Here is an 18170-nt window from a genome sequence, read left to right on the forward strand (position 1 = left end):
AGAGTCCCCAGGAATGTGCGCGACCCTTTAAAGGAGCACGTCTCAGCCTCTTCTTCAGCCACTGCACCGGACCAAGGGAAGCTCAGTAGCTGAAGGGGACCCTGCCAAGCTCTCCCTGTTCGGAACCCCTCACCTCCGGAGCCCGTCTCACAAACCCAGCCGCTCCGTTCCCGGCGTTCCTTTGGATTGCTTGAGGATCTCCTTCAGCCGATACCTGTTCTTTGCTTCCCAGGACTTCGGCGCACCAGCTGCACTTGGAAGATAACCCAGGGACTGTGCGCTTCCCTGACCCCATCCCTGTAGCGGAGGATCGCTAGAGTCCCGGCGTCTTAATCCACGCAGGTAAGATCATAGCCGCCTTTCCCCTGCTTTTGGGACCCCGCCACTCAAGTCTGTTCTATTTAAAGATTTCTCACTAAACTTTATTTCACCATTAAGCCCCAGCGCGCGCACGCACACACACACACACACACACACACACACACACACACACACACACACACACACACACACTCTACCACCACCACAATGAGGGCGAAAAAAATCCTTATTCATCCCATTCATCAGGAACTGTCCCCAAGATCATTCAATTCATCCTCCCTCCCTCCCCTATCGCCTTTCTTTCACCGGTCTCTAGAAATCCCCCCCACACACCTCTGAGAAACTCAAGGACAACCTCAGGAGACATTGTGACTCAGAACCCCAGCTCTACACGAAAGTCTCACTATTTCATTGACTTCCAAAACGTACTTAAAAATGAAGTCTCCCAGTCGTTTGACAATCATCCAAGTAAAAACTACGGCTTCCCTCACAAAATGATGTCTCCCCCTCTCTGTGTTTTGCTTTCTCAGGCATCCATTGTCCCCAGGTTTTCCCAGAAAAAAAGTTCCCAGGATTTAAGTGTTTCCCCTACAACCCTCAGCATTTCTGTCCCATTCCATACCATTTTTTTTCAGAACTAGACTGGACTGGATTGAATAGAACTTCTCCCTCAAGCAAACTTTGGGAGCACAGGGAAATCACAGATCCCACAAGCACCTCTCTGTCTTCAGAGCTTCGCTGTCCCGATACTGACTTCGCTCTCTCTCCACAGGCTTTGGGTACTGGACACAAACAGCTCCATCATGGGGCTAGCCTGGTGGCTGGTCCTCACACTGCTGCTGGAAGTATATGGCACCAACAGGATCTCAGGTGAGCCTGTGCCCCAGCCCGCAGCGGGGAGGGGAAGAGGGTGAAATTGGGAGGGGTCAAATTCCAGACCATTTTAGGCAGTGCTTTTGTAGGGCTCCTAGGTGCCCAATGATGATTGAAAAAGAGAAAAGGCAGGTGCTGGGAGGCAAGAATGAGAACTCTGAATATCCAGATTAAATATAGCTACATAGCAGAGGTATTCTCAAGGTTGAGAGTTGAGTGTTTTCTCTTGAGTGGGAGCCTTGATATTCTAAGATACTTGTGTACTTTTCTGCCAGTATTTCATCCTGTGCCTTTTACTGTTTCACTAAAGGGAACTCCTTAAGCAGGACAACTGAGAGCCTGTCATTCTTAATTCCAGTTCACCCTTCTCACCACTCACTACATATTCTGCTCCTGTCCCATAGAGTCTGGGAGTGACAACAGTGTGTTCGACCTCTTTGATCTCCCTGGTGCTGCCAACAAGGGTTCCGGTCGCCGGCTGGTGAAAGGTCCTGATTCCTCCAGCCCTGCTTACCGAATTGAGGATGCCAATCGGATCCCCCCCATGCCAGAGGACAAGTTTCAAGACCTAGTAGATGCCATTCGAGCAGAAAGGGGCTTTATCTTTTTGGCCTCCTTGAGGCAGTTGAAAAAGACCCGGGGCACCCTGCTGACAGTGGAGTACAAGGATCACTCGGGTCACATCTTCAGTCTAGTTTCTAATGGCAAAGCAGGCACTCTGGACCTGAGCATGTCAGTTCAGGGGAAGCAGCAAGTGGTATCAGTGGAAGAAGCTCTCTTGGCCACAGGCCAATGGAAGAGTATCATCCTGTTTGTTCAGGAGGATAGGGCCCAGTTGTATGTAGGCTGTGAAAAGATGGAGAATGCCGAATTGGATGCCCCCATTGAAAGTATCTTCACCAGAGACTTGGCTGGCAGTGCCAGACTCCGTGTGGCTAAGGGAGATGTCAATGATAACTTTCAGGTGAGGTTTCTTTTCCAAATCTAAATCCAAAGAGAATTTTCCAGCTGTCTGACAATGTAGAAGAATTGTTGAGCGCACCTATAGGTTATAATGGGTAAAGGCTCCAAAGTGCCAGCTAAGGAATGATTTTTTTAAATAGTATTCTTTTGCAGTTATCTATTTTGTCTGCTCAGTCACTTGACTCTCTTCATGTTTTTAAGAGCCTGTTACAAATGGATCCAACATGTATTTTTAAGTGAAACATTTGTAACAACCAAAATCTCTCTTGGCTCCTTCCTTTACCCCCAAGTCTCCTCCAATAAAGCAACTCTCTTAAATTCAGGTACAGTGCCGACTTAGGAGGGGCTTCTTCCTGCCTCCTAAGTTCTAAGCAGATTTGGCTCTAGTGCTCTAATACTTAATCCTTTGACACACTGGCCTATACTATTACCTACCTCACAGTATTCCTGGTATTTACTATCAGATTGTAATTCCTGAATGCCTACATGGACTGAATTCATGGAAAGATCCTAAAGACCTGGAAATTCTTGAAATGTTGACAAAAAGCACCGCAGAGATGCTGGGATTTATGTTGAGAATTTATTCAACATGGTTAATGTTGAAAAACAACTATTTTGTCAATAAGATTGTTTAATTTACAATACTTTATAAATTTGAACTTTGAGCATGAGTGAGCATTTCTTGCTTGCACCAAGTAATTATCATTCTGCCTCTGCCACCAGGGGGTGCTGCAAAATGTGAGATTTGTCTTTGGAACCACACCAGAGGACATCCTAAGGAATAAAGGCTGTTCAAGCTGTAAGTTTGCCTTTTTTTTTTTTCCACTGGGAGACAGGAAGGGAAGAGGGCAAAAAAAAAAAAAGAAGAAGTTAAAATTAAAGTAGCAATAGCAAAAATCACTTGGAACAAATGAGATGTGTTTGGAATGATAGCTATGCATACATTGCTCATTCCATATTCCTTGTAAAAGATGCAAAAATGACCCATAGGCAACATTCACTCTCACAAAATGGCATCTTGATAAGTTGGAAGTCTTAGGTACTAGCATGCATGGCCATTTAGGAATGCCTTGTAATCGCTCTCTTTTCTTTTGCTTTTTGGTAGCTACCAATCAAATCATCACACTTGACAACCCAGTAAATGGTTCCAGCCCTGCCATTCGCACTAACTACATTGGTCACAAGACCAAGGACCTACAGGCCATCTGTGGTTTCTCCTGTGATGAGCTGGCTAATATGTTCCTAGAGCTTAAGGGACTTCGGACCATAGTGACTACATTGCAAGACAGCGTCCGTAAAGTGGTAAGTGACAGCAGTCATTCTGAAGGAGCCATTTCCATAATAGCCCTCCCCCATAATGGATGGTACTGAATTGTTGAAAAGTATAACCAGATACTAATAATGCTTGTTTGTTTTTTTCAATCCCACTTAGACTGAAGAAAATGAACTACTGTCAAATGTAGTGAAGAAGGCTTGGTCGTACCCTGGATGCAGTTATAATGGAATTAAATATAATAATAATGACATGTGGACTATTGATAGTTGCACTGAATGCCATTGCCAGGTAAAGAGACTTTAGCAATTTCCAAATAATTAGCAGTATATTTGTCAGGCTGAAATCCCTGGGGAAGTACCCACACAAGTTCTTTCCTAGTGTTCAGGAGCCTGATCCCCAAAATGGCTTAAAAATTTAATTATGGCATCCATATACATTCTCTTTAAACAATTTGAAAAACTCTCTTAATTATACCTTAGTCTAGTATTTGAGACAGCTGGATAATTTGGCCACTTTAGTTTAGAAATCAAAGGCTAAGTGTTGAATGTCAAGTAAATGGAACCCTGTTAGAACATTCCTCTCTCTCTCTTTTTTTTAAAGTCCTGATTTGTATTCAGGTATGACACTGCGGTTCTTTTAATAGAGTGCTGATTGTTGCTCAAATCACTCCAGTTGGCATTCTATCAGGATAGGGCTGTTTACCTGACTAGCTGAAACGTACTTCCCAGAGTGTGTGTTTCACTTTAGGCCAGTTTCAGGCATGTGATGGGTGAAAGTTTTGGGTTTTCTGGCTCAGGGATCAAAGTTCTTTTTTAAATACAACTCTGTGGATCCTTGAATTTGGGTCTCAATACACTGAATTTCCATTCTCTTCCTGTCTAATCAATTCTGAGTCAAATTTACAGATGACCACACAAAAAAATGTTTATAGATCCTTTATTTTTTTAAAAAAGATTTCACTGAGCTCTCTTTGCAACATAACAGTAGAATATGACTCATGGTGTTTGGTGGTTCCCCCTGGATAACTTCTGCATGCCATAACACTTCCACTCTTGGCTGAGAAGCAATTAAGAGCAAACTCTAGAGAGCTGAGTGACAACTCACTGAGACTGCCTTTACTATTGTGGCAGCTGCAAATCTAGAAGGAGCCAATTTCTTTATGGGATCCAGTCCAGTTAAGAGCTTACAATCCTCACCAAATTCAGCTCAGAACTGGAAATATCATAGCATGTTTATTTCTGGTTACAATCTGCTTAGTAATCCTTTTCTCCCTTTCTTTCTTTGCAGAACTCAGTGACCATGTGCAAAAAAGTGTCCTGCCCCCTCATGCCCTGTTCCAATGCCACAATTCCTGATGGAGAGTGCTGCCCACGTTGTTGGCGTGAGTTCTTTAAATATTGTAACTTTCTACATTAACTAGGCTGACCCAAATATATACAAACTGTAGTGGTGCATCCCCTTCTCAATCATACACAGGCACCTTGCTTCCTGTCCAGTGATCCATTTCAGGATGCTATAGCTGATTAGCTGACTGCTTGTTTTCACTGTGATACAAAAAACTTAATCACAGCTGGGTCAGAAATTTGAGCCATTTTAAGTACTGCCCTGAACACGGAGATTGCAGGCTATTGATTGCAAGTATCTAAACTTAGAAAACTAGGAATGAGTAAAAGAGCATTATCAACTATAATCAGAGCTCTTCTGAGTTGGTTTGCTTTCAGTCCCATTGGGTCAGGGAAATACAGCCACTAAAAGAAGTGAAGGGTTTTTGATGATGATACTGGAATTGAAACAACTTGCATTTTAATAATATTATAACTAATTTTGTAAAAATACTTTTAGCTATGCAAAGCACTATGTATATATACTTTTGTATAACACATTAAGATGTACAAAATCTTACACATTAACTTATTTGATCATTACAACCTGTAAAGTTGGTACTGTTATTATCCCCATTTGATAGCAAATAGAGTCAGTGACTTTAAGTGACTTGCCTGGAGTCACAAAGCTGATCAGAGTCTGCAACATGTTCCAAACTAGGGACTTTCTGATTCCAGGGCCAGAATTCTATTATGGTACCTAAGCTTCCTGACTTAAATATATTACCCATCATAGCTGAGAAATTCTAAGAAGAGCAAGGGTAGAAAATGTCTCTAAATAAATAGCAGCTAAGGATTCTCATCACTCAAAAAAAAAAAAAAAAGCAAGTTGAAACTTCTGTCCCTAATATTTGGGTTTTGTTGCCAATAAAAATGAATCACTTTTCAAGGCCAACATTGAATGGAATAATACAAATCATTCAAACGATTCGTCATTCTTTTTGCATTTTGTCCAAGAAGAGGAAAATACCTAAGAAAATATTTATTCTTTATATAAAAAAGTTCCTGGCCCCAGCTCTGAATGATCAGCCCCAACTTAGGATTCTTTTTAGCAATAGTGGCATGAAAATTTAAAAAGAGCAGAATGAACTGATGCCTGAACTCTAAACCTGAATTAAGGACTGCCAGGAGTAACTTCCAACTGATAAGATAGAAAAAGGAAAACACGTTCTTTATGTCTAAGACTCTGGACAACTAGAGTTGATTGTAGTCATGGTGCCTGTTCAAATGAAAAACAAATATTCTCCTCTTGTGACAGTCTGTGGAGGGAGAGCCCACAAAGCCAGGGGGGAAAGATCAACACATTGATTAACCTCATGACCTAGTTGGAATCAGAGCCAAAAGCAGCCAAGCTACTTTCAAGATGATCTATGGGACACACTGCCTGTGGCTTCTCTAAATACAAAAAGTGACTCAGACTAGCTGCCCTCTGTGATTCTTGGGACTCAAGGGACTAGAAATTCTCATTGAAATATCTTCAACTGTTGAAATTAATCCCAGTTAAAAAGCTAAGGGGAGAAAGGTGGTGGCAGTGAGTCTGAGAACAGAGAATGAGGGAATGCTTGGAAAGTCTAGCCAAGGAGAATTATTAAAGGATCCCAGTGTGCTACACTGTAGCCTAACATACTCCCAAAGCTGTTAACCAAGGAAATAAAATTCAGCTGCTCTCTTTAGGGAAGAAGAAAAAAAATCAAGGTTGAAATAGGAATGGCTTTGTTTTGTTTTATATTCATGTTCTCAATGGCCTTCTGTTTCCCTTACAGCCAGCGATTCTGCAGATGATGGCTGGTCTCCATGGTCTGAGTGGACATCCTGTTCAGTGACCTGTGGCAATGGAATCCAGCAGAGAGGCCGTTCTTGTGACAGCCTCAACAACCGATGTGAAGGCTCCTCTGTACAGACACGTACTTGCCACATTCAAGAATGCGACAAGAGATGTAGGTATCTTCTTGATTTGGGAGGGTGGCGAATTGATCTCTATTGCCCAATGGCCTTTATTCTGCACCATATGATATTCCCCAAAGGACCGTTACCTATGTCTTCTCAGTTTTCTGGAATAACACATTCTAAAATAGTATTCATCCATGAGGCCAGGTGGCAGTGAATAGAATGTTGAACTTGAAATCATAAACACCTGAATTCTAATCCTGCCTCATATAATTACTAGCTATGAAATCTGGGCAAATCACTTCATCCTTCTCCATTTCAGCTTCCTTATTTATAAAGTAAGCATATCATAACACTTACTTTACAAAGTTATGTCAGTCATGTGAAATAGCATGTAAAGAAAACTTTGAAAACCTTAAAATATTATGCTAAAAATGCTAGTTATTTTGTTATCATCATCAGTAGCTATGGCTGATTTCAATGTCAAACATTGCTGGTGACACATAAAAAGAGATCTGAGTCTTTGTCTTTCCACAAGGGCTCCAAACTGGTACTGTCATTGATAAGCAACCATTTATTTTAGTCAAACAGGATGGAGGCTGGAGCCACTGGTCTCCATGGTCATCTTGCTCGGTTACCTGTGGTAGTGGTGAGATCACCAGGATTCGTCTCTGCAACTCTCCTAGTCCTCAGATGAATGGAAAACCATGTGAAGGAGAAGCAAGAGAAACCAAGGCCTGTCAGAAAGATGCTTGCCCAAGTAAGTTTAGTCATTAAGGAAGAGATCTGGTCACCAGCTATGACAGTAGATGACTGGTCAAAAGATAGCTCCTTATAAAACCATACATATTTAGTCTCTTACTTTTAACTTCAACAGCAAGAAAATTGTTGTTTGAAAATTAGTTTGACAGTAAACATACCCACTATGTTTAATAGTAGCAAAAATTTCTAACTTAAGAGATTATTCCAATATTTCAAAGAATTTTTCCGTAGATTAACCTTGGTTTCTTTTCCTGCAGTCAATGGAGGCTGGGGACCTTGGTCACCATGGGATATCTGTTCTGTCACCTGTGGAGGAGGCCTGCAGAAACGTAGCCGGCTCTGTAATAATCCCAAACCCCAATTTGGTGGCAAGGATTGTGTGGGTGATGCTACTGGAAGCCAAATCTGTAACAAGCAGGACTGTCCTATTGGTAAGGGAATCAATCATCAATTATCTTTTTATTTCACATCGCAAAATAGTTGTATGGATAGGGGTTTGCATTTAATTGCATACTTTCAGTGAGCAAATGAGATAGTTAAAACCCTCCTATTCAAAGGGGTCTTCAAATTCTGAAATGCAAACAGACAATATACTCCCTGAAAATCATCGGTGGGCAGAAAAGCACAAACACCTTCCTCCATAGTATTTTTTGTTGGCAGCCATAGTAACTTAATTCTAAATCTTACCTGGCTTTTTTTTTTCATCTTGGCACAGACGGATGCCTGTCAAATCCTTGCTTTTCCGGTGCGAAGTGTACCAGTTACCCTGATGGCTCTTGGACATGCGGTGCCTGTCCCCCTGGTTACACTGGAAATGGAATCCAATGCAAAGACGTTGATGAGGTAAATAATTAACGTCTTTCTAGCCTTCAAACAAGCAATAGTCTTGTCCATGATTCTGTATTCTGTATTAAAGATGTAAACATCTTAACATGAGGAAAACCCTTTTCTGTTTCTTCTTCCTGCAGTGCCAGGAGGTCCCTGATGCCTGTTTCAACCATAATGGAGTGCACAGGTGTGAGAACACTGATCCTGGCTATAACTGTCTGCCCTGTCCACCACGTTTTACAGGATCTCAGCCTTTTGGACGTGGCGTCGAGCATGCTACTGCTAACAAACAGGTACAGTAGTAGCAAACATGCCTGGCAGAAGGAGAGAAATTTACAGGATCCTAGATTTAGAAAGGATCTCAGAGTGGTCCAGTCCCCTCATCGGGTCTCTCTGAGCCCCATGTCAAGTGTTTTGCCCAAGTTCAGTCACAAAGGTAGTAAATGGCAGGTCCTCTGTTTCCAAATCCAGAGATCTTCCCAGGATACTATGCTACTGCTCTCTTATCCTTCTTGCTAAAGCAAGAGAAGGGAGAAGTTTTAAAATATCAAGCCCTCTCAAAGGAAAACAAAAAAGATAGATACTTTGTATGTTAGTCACAATAGCTATGGAAACACAATCTGGAGGGGCAGTAATAAATCCAGCTAGGGAGGTGATAGGCAAGAGTGTTGAAGAGCAAAAGGAAACACTTTGTGGTATCTAAAAGTGCTGCTAATATAAATGGCAGAATTAATCACAAGTAAGGACTTAGATTGATAAATTCTTAGCCTACCTAGGAAATGGAAGTTTTAAGAAAGACAAATATTAATTCATTTTTAGAAAGTCATTTTGGATTCTTTGGATTTCATTCCTATTCTTTGGGAGTAGGAATGAAAGTGAAAAGGCAACTGGAAGACTTCATATGAAGTATCTCCCTAACTTTAGGAGACTGGAGGAATCTTAACCTTTCTTGTCTGCTTTTGAGGGACTTTGAGAAGTTCTCTTAAAATGACTTTGTGATGGTTCATGTTTTCAGGTGTGCAAGCCTCGCAATCCCTGCACAGATGGAACTCATGACTGCAATAAGAATGCCAAATGCAATTACTTGGGACATTACAGTGACCCCATGTTCCGCTGTGAGTGCAAGCCAGGATATGCTGGCAATGGCATCATCTGCGGGGAAGACACTGACTTGGATGGTTGGCCCAATGAGGACCTTGTCTGTGTCGCCAATGCAACTTATCACTGCAAGAAAGTAAGTTGGTCCTGCCATCATACCTTTTTGTGAAGAATTTGATGCAATAGTTTTGTTTTGCTTTGTTTTGTTAATATGAGACAGAGCTGCTGTGGGGCTCAACTTCGAAAATGAGAATTGTAGAGGATGTAATTTAATCTATCTAACGAGAGATTAAAAATCACTTAAAGTACTGACAACACTAATTAGAAACCATCCCTTTGAGGGTTACATATCATAGTTAATTGTTGTCAGAAGTTATACAAGACAATACCAACTGGAGAGGGTGATTCATACTTATGACACGCACAAACTATTGAGCCTGTGGCAATACAAAATACCTCCTCTACATTCCCAAGAATAAGGCTGCCTGCCTGCACATGTTGAGTGATTTACTGCATCCCCAGTGTGTTCTATTTAGCCTATTTGGTTATTCAAGCCACAGTATTTAAAGAAGGTCAACAAAGAGAATGGAAATTTGGATTGTAACAAGAATGTTCTTTCTCTTACTTTAGGATAATTGCCCTAACCTTCCCAACTCCGGCCAGGAAGATTATGATAAAGATGGAATTGGTGATGCCTGTGATAATGATGATGACAATGATAAAATTCCAGATGATAGGGTAAAGGACTATACTTGTTTCCCATTTCTTCTTTCATCTTTCCCATTTAGCAACTGCCTAATAGCCTAGAGCTACTTAATATTAAAGATAATCACAGGGTTATCAGAATGTACTGTTAGTGTATTTCATAGCTGAAAAATATTGAAAGAAGATTTAAAAGAGTCTGAAAACCAGATGAACTTTTAAAATTAAATTGTCTGTGAATCTTTTTCTCCTGAGTATCTCCAGATGCTACATCCTCTGGGTCAGAGTTGATTAAAACCTCTTCTCATATTTCTATAAGTCTTCTTCCAAATAGTCTCTATTAATGCCATTCCTAAATTATGTAGCAGGTTTACTTTGGGGATACAGGATAGTGATGTCAGAAGAGATGAGATGATAATGCTTCGAGTCTTTTCTTCAATAACAATGATCTATAAGTAAGAATTCATTTCCATATGTAATTTCATGGCTTTTATTATTTTGTGCTGTGATTTTTTTTATTCTAGGTACTTAGCCAGTCTCTAGCATAGTGCCTAGCATATACAGCAGGGAATTAATATGCTTGTTACCTAAAGTACCCATTAAGTAACTATGATACAAATTGTATACAGTTGTGCTGTGGAAAAGATTATTCTGTTACCTATTATTGGAGAGTTGGTTTTCATTGTTAACAACTTAACATTTCTGAATTCTCTCTCCTGTTCAGGACAACTGCCCGTTCCATTATAACCCAGCCCAATATGACTATGATAGAGATGATGTTGGTGACCGCTGTGATAACTGTCCCTATAACCACAATCCAGATCAAGCGGACACTGATAACAATGGAGAAGGAGATGCCTGTGCTGCAGACATTGATGGAGATGGTAAGGGTTCCTGCTTGATAAGCCTTGCAATCATATCTTTGATTATCATTTTCAGCCTTGGATAGTAATATTCAGTTGAAATCGGAGGACTTATCTTTTTTAAAGTAATCTCATCTTTCCTTGCTCCTTTCTGCAGGTATTCTTAATGAGAGAGACAATTGCCAATATGTATATAATGTTGACCAAAGGGACACTGATATGGATGGTGTTGGTGATCAGTGTGACAACTGCCCACTAGAACATAATCCAGATCAGGTAGGTGTCTTTAAACATGTATCTTCTAACGGCTACCTTCTAATACTTAAACAATGCCATGAAGGCACATTGCCCCCATTTTCATAATTCATTAGAGTCTCATAAATTTTACAAATCTTTGATAAATATACTGCTGAAGTTCTAAGCTTATGAAGCTCTCCCCAGATCGTCTGATGTAGTTTGCATTTGTATTTAATCTTGCTTATAAGATTTTACCTGATTTTCTTCCTGGAGCCTCACAATACTGATATATTTAATATTCTGTTCATCTTTGGACACAAAAACATGCAAATACTTCTTTTTTGATGACTTTGGTGGGTCTAGAACAATGTGCTGTTAAAAAAAAATAAATGTTGAGGAAAAGTTATGTCTTGTATTTGGTCTAAAAATTGATCATGGGAAGATAGATGAAGTGAAAATAATAGTCAGGCCTGGAGAAACTAGTTATTTACCATGAATTTGATATTAAAACACATCATGTTATACCCAACCTAAGGGATGCTGGGAATAGGTTTTAACCATAGAAGTGCCAGAATTTTAAAGCATTTTTTGGTGTGATCATTCATTGACTCTTTCCTCAAAGATAAATTATGTATATTTCAAAATATTGCTACTTTTCTTTTATTGGCAATGAAGAAAACAGCTTCAACAAAAATAAGATTTAATCTTTCCTAGATTAGGCTGAAGGAAAGCCCTACTCCACTTACTCCACTTACTCCACTTACTCCACTTACTAAATACCTACTACTTCAACTCTATAAAGATAAAGCTTTGTACAATAAAGAAGTGGGATGGGAAAGGAGAAACCACTAGGATTAATATATTTTTTTTCTTTTAAAACTCCAAACATCCCCAGAGTTTCAAATTTTCATATCAATAAGATTTAGGATCAAGAAAAATTATTTTAAAAGTGAAAAGTTTAAGCATAAGTGAATTTTCTCAGTTGTAGACAGTACAAAACTAAACATTTTATTCTCTTTTGGAAAGGTAAAAGCAGTTCAAACACTAGAATTTTCAGCTTTATGTTAGACAATTGCCAACAAATTGTAGGTTCTTTGAAGTCAAGAAACATTTCTTACTCACTTTTATATCCCCTTAAGACCTAGCATAGTATTTTGCTAGTAAACATCCATTAAAAGAATGAATTGATTCTTCTATTTTTCTCCTTCTTTTCCTTTTCTAGTTGGATTCTGACTCTGACCGTATTGGTGATACATGTGACAACAACCAGGATATTGATGAAGACGGGCACCAGAATAATCTCGACAACTGCCCCTATGTGCCCAATGCCAATCAAGCTGATCACGACAAAGATGGCAAAGGGGATGCTTGTGACCATGATGATGATAATGATGGTGTGCCTGATGACAGAGACAACTGCAGACTGGTGCCCAATCCTGACCAGAAAGATTCTGATGGTGAGTGACCTAATCTACAATTTCTACTTTCCTGACAAGAGTATCCATGTTCAAGGCAAACAAAAACACAACTGAAGTATATAACGATAACCAAATAGAAAAAGTACTATTATCCTGTGAGATGGACATTGGTAATATTTTCTGGCCCTAGGGTTATTGAAGAAGTTCTATTGTCTCTGCCTTGAAAAAAATTTTTTTGGCTTTTTTTTTTTTTTTTTTGAGACAATTGGGGTTAAGTGACTTGCTCAGGGTCACACTGCTAGGAAGTGTTAAGTGTCAGAGATCAGATTTGAACTTCAGTCCTCCTGACTTCAAGGCTGATGCTCTATTGCCCTGAAAATACTTATTTTGCCCTTAAAAAAAATCCTTCACATTGTATCTTAAGAATTGTGATATAATTTCAGTAACTAAGTTGATCAGAATGAGTACTAAGAAATTCTCACTTCTAATGACAATTTGGGTACAGTATTGAACTTTTTGCCTCCTACATAATTGTTCCAGGAAAATTAGTCTATGAGAGAGTGGAGTTTTGATTTCTGATGATACTCATGCTAATACTTCTGAATTATCTCTGTAACCTGCTCTTTTTGACTTTAGGTGATGGACGGGGGGATGCCTGCAAAGATGACTTTGACCATGACAGTGTGCCAGACATTGATGATATCTGTCCAGAGAACTATGATATCAGTGAGACTGATTTCCGGCGATTCCAGATGATTCCTCTGGATCCCAAGGGAACATCCCAGAATGATCCCAACTGGGTTGTGCGTCACCAGGGTAAAGAGCTGGTACAGACTGTGAACTGTGATCCTGGCCTTGCTATAGGTGAGTATAATTTTTCTTCAAAACAAAGGAATGATGAAGAAATAAGATCTAAAACCATGTAAAACCTGTTATTTAGAGAAGATTCCTTTAGATCTAACATATGATATTCTAATACACACCCAGCTAAAGACTAACAGTCAACCTGACATATTTCTTCTTTCAGGCTTTGATGAATTTAATGCTGTGGACTTCAGTGGTACTTTCTTCATCAACACAGAAAGAGACGATGACTATGCTGGCTTTGTGTTTGGCTACCAGTCTAGCAGCCGCTTCTATGTCGTGATGTGGAAACAGCTCACTCAGTCCTACTGGGACAGCACTCCCACCATAGCTCAGGGCTATGCAGGCCTCTCTGTCAAAGTGGTCAACTCCACCACAGGGCCAGGGGAGCACCTGAGGAATGCTCTGTGGCACACAGGAAACACCCCTGGGCAGGTGAGCCACAGCAATGTTAGGCAATAGCAGAAGGAAACATGGGGAAGATTATTAGCACTAGGGATATAGTTCTTTGAAGAAACATAGAAGTTTGAGAAGTCTGTATGCTCAGAAGCTTCAATAGCTGCTAGTCACACTAACTTTGCACTTAGCTTTGGGTATGATATAGATTGTGCAGAATCTATGTACTATGTCTAGGAAGTTCCTTCAAGGACAAAAAGAAGTTTTGGACCTCGGAGAATAGGAGGACGTCTTCCACTTCCCCAAAGATATAACATTTCTGTTCTGAGTTAATACATTTTAGATATGCCATTCAGGAATACACATCAAATTGGGAAATGTGGAAATGTGAAAAGACTCTTTTTCAAAACACTGCTACTCGGGAACTTTGGGAACTTATTTCTTAGGAAGTGCATTTTTTCCAATGTATTTGACAAAACTTTTCACTATTTTTCCCTTCAGGTTCGAACCCTTTGGCATGATCCTCGTCACATTGGCTGGAAAGATTTCACTGCCTACAGGTGGCGTCTTAGCCACAGACCCAAAACTGGCTTCATCAGGTAATCATACTGATAAACTGGTCATGGATCAATATTATTTCATAGCAATTTGGTGAAGATAGGAGGGTGGTACTACCAAGATTTATTTTTTCATTTGAAATGACTTGGGTTACTTATGATTGTGTTTTTTTTTTTTTTTTTTTTTTTTTTGTTTGTTTTAAGAGTGGTGATGTATGAAGGAAAGAAAATCATGGCTGATTCAGGTCCCATCTATGACAAGACTTATGCTGGTGGAAGACTTGGATTATTTGTTTTCTCTCAAGAAATGGTGTTCTTCTCTGATCTTAAATATGAATGCAGAGGTAAGGCTAATGGAATCAATTCAATAATAGTCAAATTTCAATGCATAAGACTAATTGGAAGAAGGACAGTGTGAATCAGTGAAAAACAAGTCAGAATTATATATATATATATATAAAATGTTCACTCAGGATTTAACTATAACAATGACATTAAAAGCCTAATGCCTGGGGTTATTCTTTAAGAGAAATAATAATTATCTAAATTCCAAGTAAACAAACTAATGTTAAACGAAGTACACCCTGAAATTTCCCCAGAAATTTTGTTTGGCAGATTTTAAAAAATAAATAAATACTGCATAGTACATTACTGACTTTAATGCAGTCACTTTCCAAATTAGTCCAGATTGCCAATAATGATAGTATTAATTAATAAGCTTTTCTAATTTTCTAAAATCTTATCTTTCAAGGCATCTTTCCTTATATTAAAAGAAGAAGGCTGCATGGTCTTTTCTGTTAAACTTATCTTCAGTTTTACCAAAGTCTTTTGTATCTTTTCTTCTACTCCATAAATATTTGCTAAGCACTTACCAAGTGCCCAGAACTGTTCTACAAATTCTTTCCATTTGTTTGAGCCAATGAGGGCAGGGTATAAAAAGATGGCTGATAACCAAGCTCACAAATGAGCTCTATAGAGTGGAAAGGTTTTGTAACAGAATTTAGAATGGATATCTCTTAAGCTCAGCTGTTAAGGATTACATATAATGCAGCATAGCTGTAGTTGCTAAATTCCATTTGCTAAAATTAAGGATACAGAATACTAATACTATTTCGAGACCCTGGGTTCAAATTCCACTCCTATTGATTACTACTTGTTCGAAGTTGAGCAAGTCACTTAACCTCTCTGGGACTCAATTTCTTCATCTGGACAATTAGGGAGTTGGAGTAAATAGGTTCTAAAGTCCTTTCCAGCTCTGGATCTATGATTCCATTTGATCCTATAATCACTAGTATCATTGGCAACTAATGAATTTATATGGAAATACATGAATAATCTTGAATTCTGATTATAATTTTTATCATTAAAAATAAGGTCATATTGCCTCCTCCATTGTTAACTGACTGATAGTAATACTGCAGTGCCTATATGAACATAATGGCATTTATTGTTTCTTCCTACAGATTCCTAATCACCAAACAGTTGGTCAATAGACTGAACTTTCAAAATGCGTGTTGCACCTTCTCAAACAATGGACTTTAAGAGCCTCTGAGATCATCTTTTTCCTCCCTTCTGTCTTCTGCTTCACTAAATGTGGATTCTAAAATATGACTTCCCTCCAGAAAATGCTACTTAAAAAACAGACTCGTCATTCAGACTCTATGGAACAAGAAGACATCTTTCAAGGCTATAAAGGATTACTTTTAGTCTACAGTTAAGCAAGAAAAAGCATCTGCTTGATTCATTCGGAAAGATGTTTGCTATGCTGTTGATTACAGGGTACTTATGCTGCCTCTGCAATTGGCAGCTCCATGAAATGGCATTTTATAAAGAAGACATATCTGGATGAGCTGTGAATTCCATCAAAAGCATTTTCATGCATGTGAGGGACAGATCAACTGGTTATTAGCAAAAAAGAAACTCCCTTACTCACCCTTGTGTAAAAATGGATGAGGTTGGATGGGAGACTGTTTCTGGGGCAGAGGGAGGCAGGTAGATCTACATAACATGTCTGGAGAAAACATGGAGGAACTGTTACATGTTTGATAATGAATTTTTTTGAGGTGAATGAAAAAATTATTACTGGACTTCAGGATACTGTCCAACAGTATTAGCTGGTTAATTCTTACTAATAGACACTTAAATGGAAGGGGAGAGAGAGGGAAGAATTGGCACACTGGATTCCCAGCCCTCTCTACCACCATCACCTTTAAAACTCCAAATTGGTGGTCACAATTAACTGATGGAAGGCAAAGCTTCCCTGCCATTGTTTGGTTAAAGATGATCTGTTTTATTCCAGATGTAGCTTTTGCAGATGTAGCAAAAAATAGGAAGACCTACCATCTCAGTGAGCACACATGTTGTCCTCCAAAAAATAGGCAACTGTGCTTATATTTTATGGTTAGAAAGGCACAAAATTTATTAGCAATCTAAATAGACATTCCTTTTTATCTTTTTTTATCAGTGTCATGGACTTTTATAACTCTCTTTCTTGGGTTGTAGATTTAAAAAAAAAAACCTTTTAAAATGTAACATATTTATTTTTTACCTCTCCTGGATGACCTATGACTGAAGGACTATTCAAGAAACAAGGAAGAAGCGTAGAGACTATCCATATAATCATTGTTATGAGTCTTCATGACTGTAAGATTGTAAATACAGATTATTTATTAACTCTGTTCTACCTTGAATTTAGGTTTAGTTTTGAAAGTGCTTGGATCAGAAAGTTGAAATTTATCAACTACAAAAGAGTAAATGTCCCCTAAGAATGTGGCTCAAGAAGAAGCAATGAGTGGGGGTGTTCTTTCAGTTAGTGAGTGTGAGTGATTGTTTTTTTCTGGTCTTTTATGTTTTTGTTTTTGTCTATGGGCAGTTTGGTTGGCTATACATTAGTGGGTTGACTTTCAGATGACTAAGAATGCCAAGAGGCCTTTACATACTGCCTATCCCGATCTCTAGTGTCTATTGCCAGGGAGAGGGAAAACCATTTATACCTGTTACCTTTCATTTTTCCAAAAGAGAAAAAAAATGACAAAGGTGAAACTTATGTACAAATATTACCTCATTTGTTGTGTGACTGAGATAAGAACCTTCTCATCAAGTGGAAAGAGTTTTAATGTCCAACAAACTTTTAAAGCTACTGTAGTACTAAAAACATTCAATGTTGTACATAGTATAAAAAAAGAAACTTTGCAGAAATGTATTCCCTGTAAGAAAATGGCACCAAAATGTTAAATACAATTTCTAATGTTATGTTTTTCTGTCATCCTGTATACCATTGCTTTATTTTTATAAATTATTTTTCTCATTGCCAATGGAATAGATATCTCATATTGTGTAGATATGCTATTTAAATAATTTATCAGGAAATGCTACCTGTAGAGTTAGTATTTCTATTTTTATAAGATGTTTGCACACTGAATTGAAGATTTTTTTTGCTTCTTTCTCCCCCCCCCAGGTTTGTACTATTTGCATTTATTCTTTTTTTCTAAGAATGTGGGGTTTTTTAAAACACATTTTTATCCATTTTACAGTTTAAAACAATGTTAAATTGTACAGTTTCTTACATACAAGGAACAACAATAAATCAATATGGAAATTTATATTTACAGTTACTGATTCTCATTTCATTTGTTCTCTATGATTTCACTTTATGAAACATTAGTAGATTCTATATTTAATGAATTCAGTATACACATAGTACTTAACTATATCAAGTATACTTTCCAAAAGACTTCTATGGA

General features: G+C 38.7%; 1 protein-coding gene across 1 annotated transcript; it reads left to right on the plus strand.

The window, feature by feature from the left end:
* Positions 1 to 56: 56 nt before the first annotated feature.
* Positions 57 to 18029, plus strand: THBS1 (thrombospondin 1). The gene is made up of 22 exons (XM_074289233.1): positions 57 to 342; positions 1094 to 1191; positions 1599 to 2158; positions 2881 to 2956; positions 3263 to 3459; positions 3590 to 3721; positions 4721 to 4814; positions 6579 to 6752; positions 7286 to 7462; positions 7722 to 7895; positions 8180 to 8307; positions 8433 to 8585; positions 9308 to 9526; positions 10021 to 10128; positions 10817 to 10976; positions 11113 to 11231; positions 12415 to 12649; positions 13247 to 13474; positions 13638 to 13909; positions 14372 to 14469; positions 14632 to 14771; positions 15891 to 18029. Exons 2-22 carry the CDS (start codon positions 1125 to 1127, stop codon positions 15896 to 15898), a joined length of 3519 nt encoding a protein of 1172 aa, XP_074145334.1. The 5' UTR covers positions 57 to 342; positions 1094 to 1124; the 3' UTR covers positions 15899 to 18029.
* The last annotated feature ends 141 nt before the right edge of the window (positions 18030 to 18170 follow it).

The sequence above is a fragment of the Sminthopsis crassicaudata genome, chromosome 2, assembly GCF_048593235.1.
Source record: "Sminthopsis crassicaudata isolate SCR6 chromosome 2, ASM4859323v1, whole genome shotgun sequence".
NCBI lineage: Eukaryota > Metazoa > Chordata > Mammalia > Dasyuromorphia > Dasyuridae > Sminthopsis > Sminthopsis crassicaudata.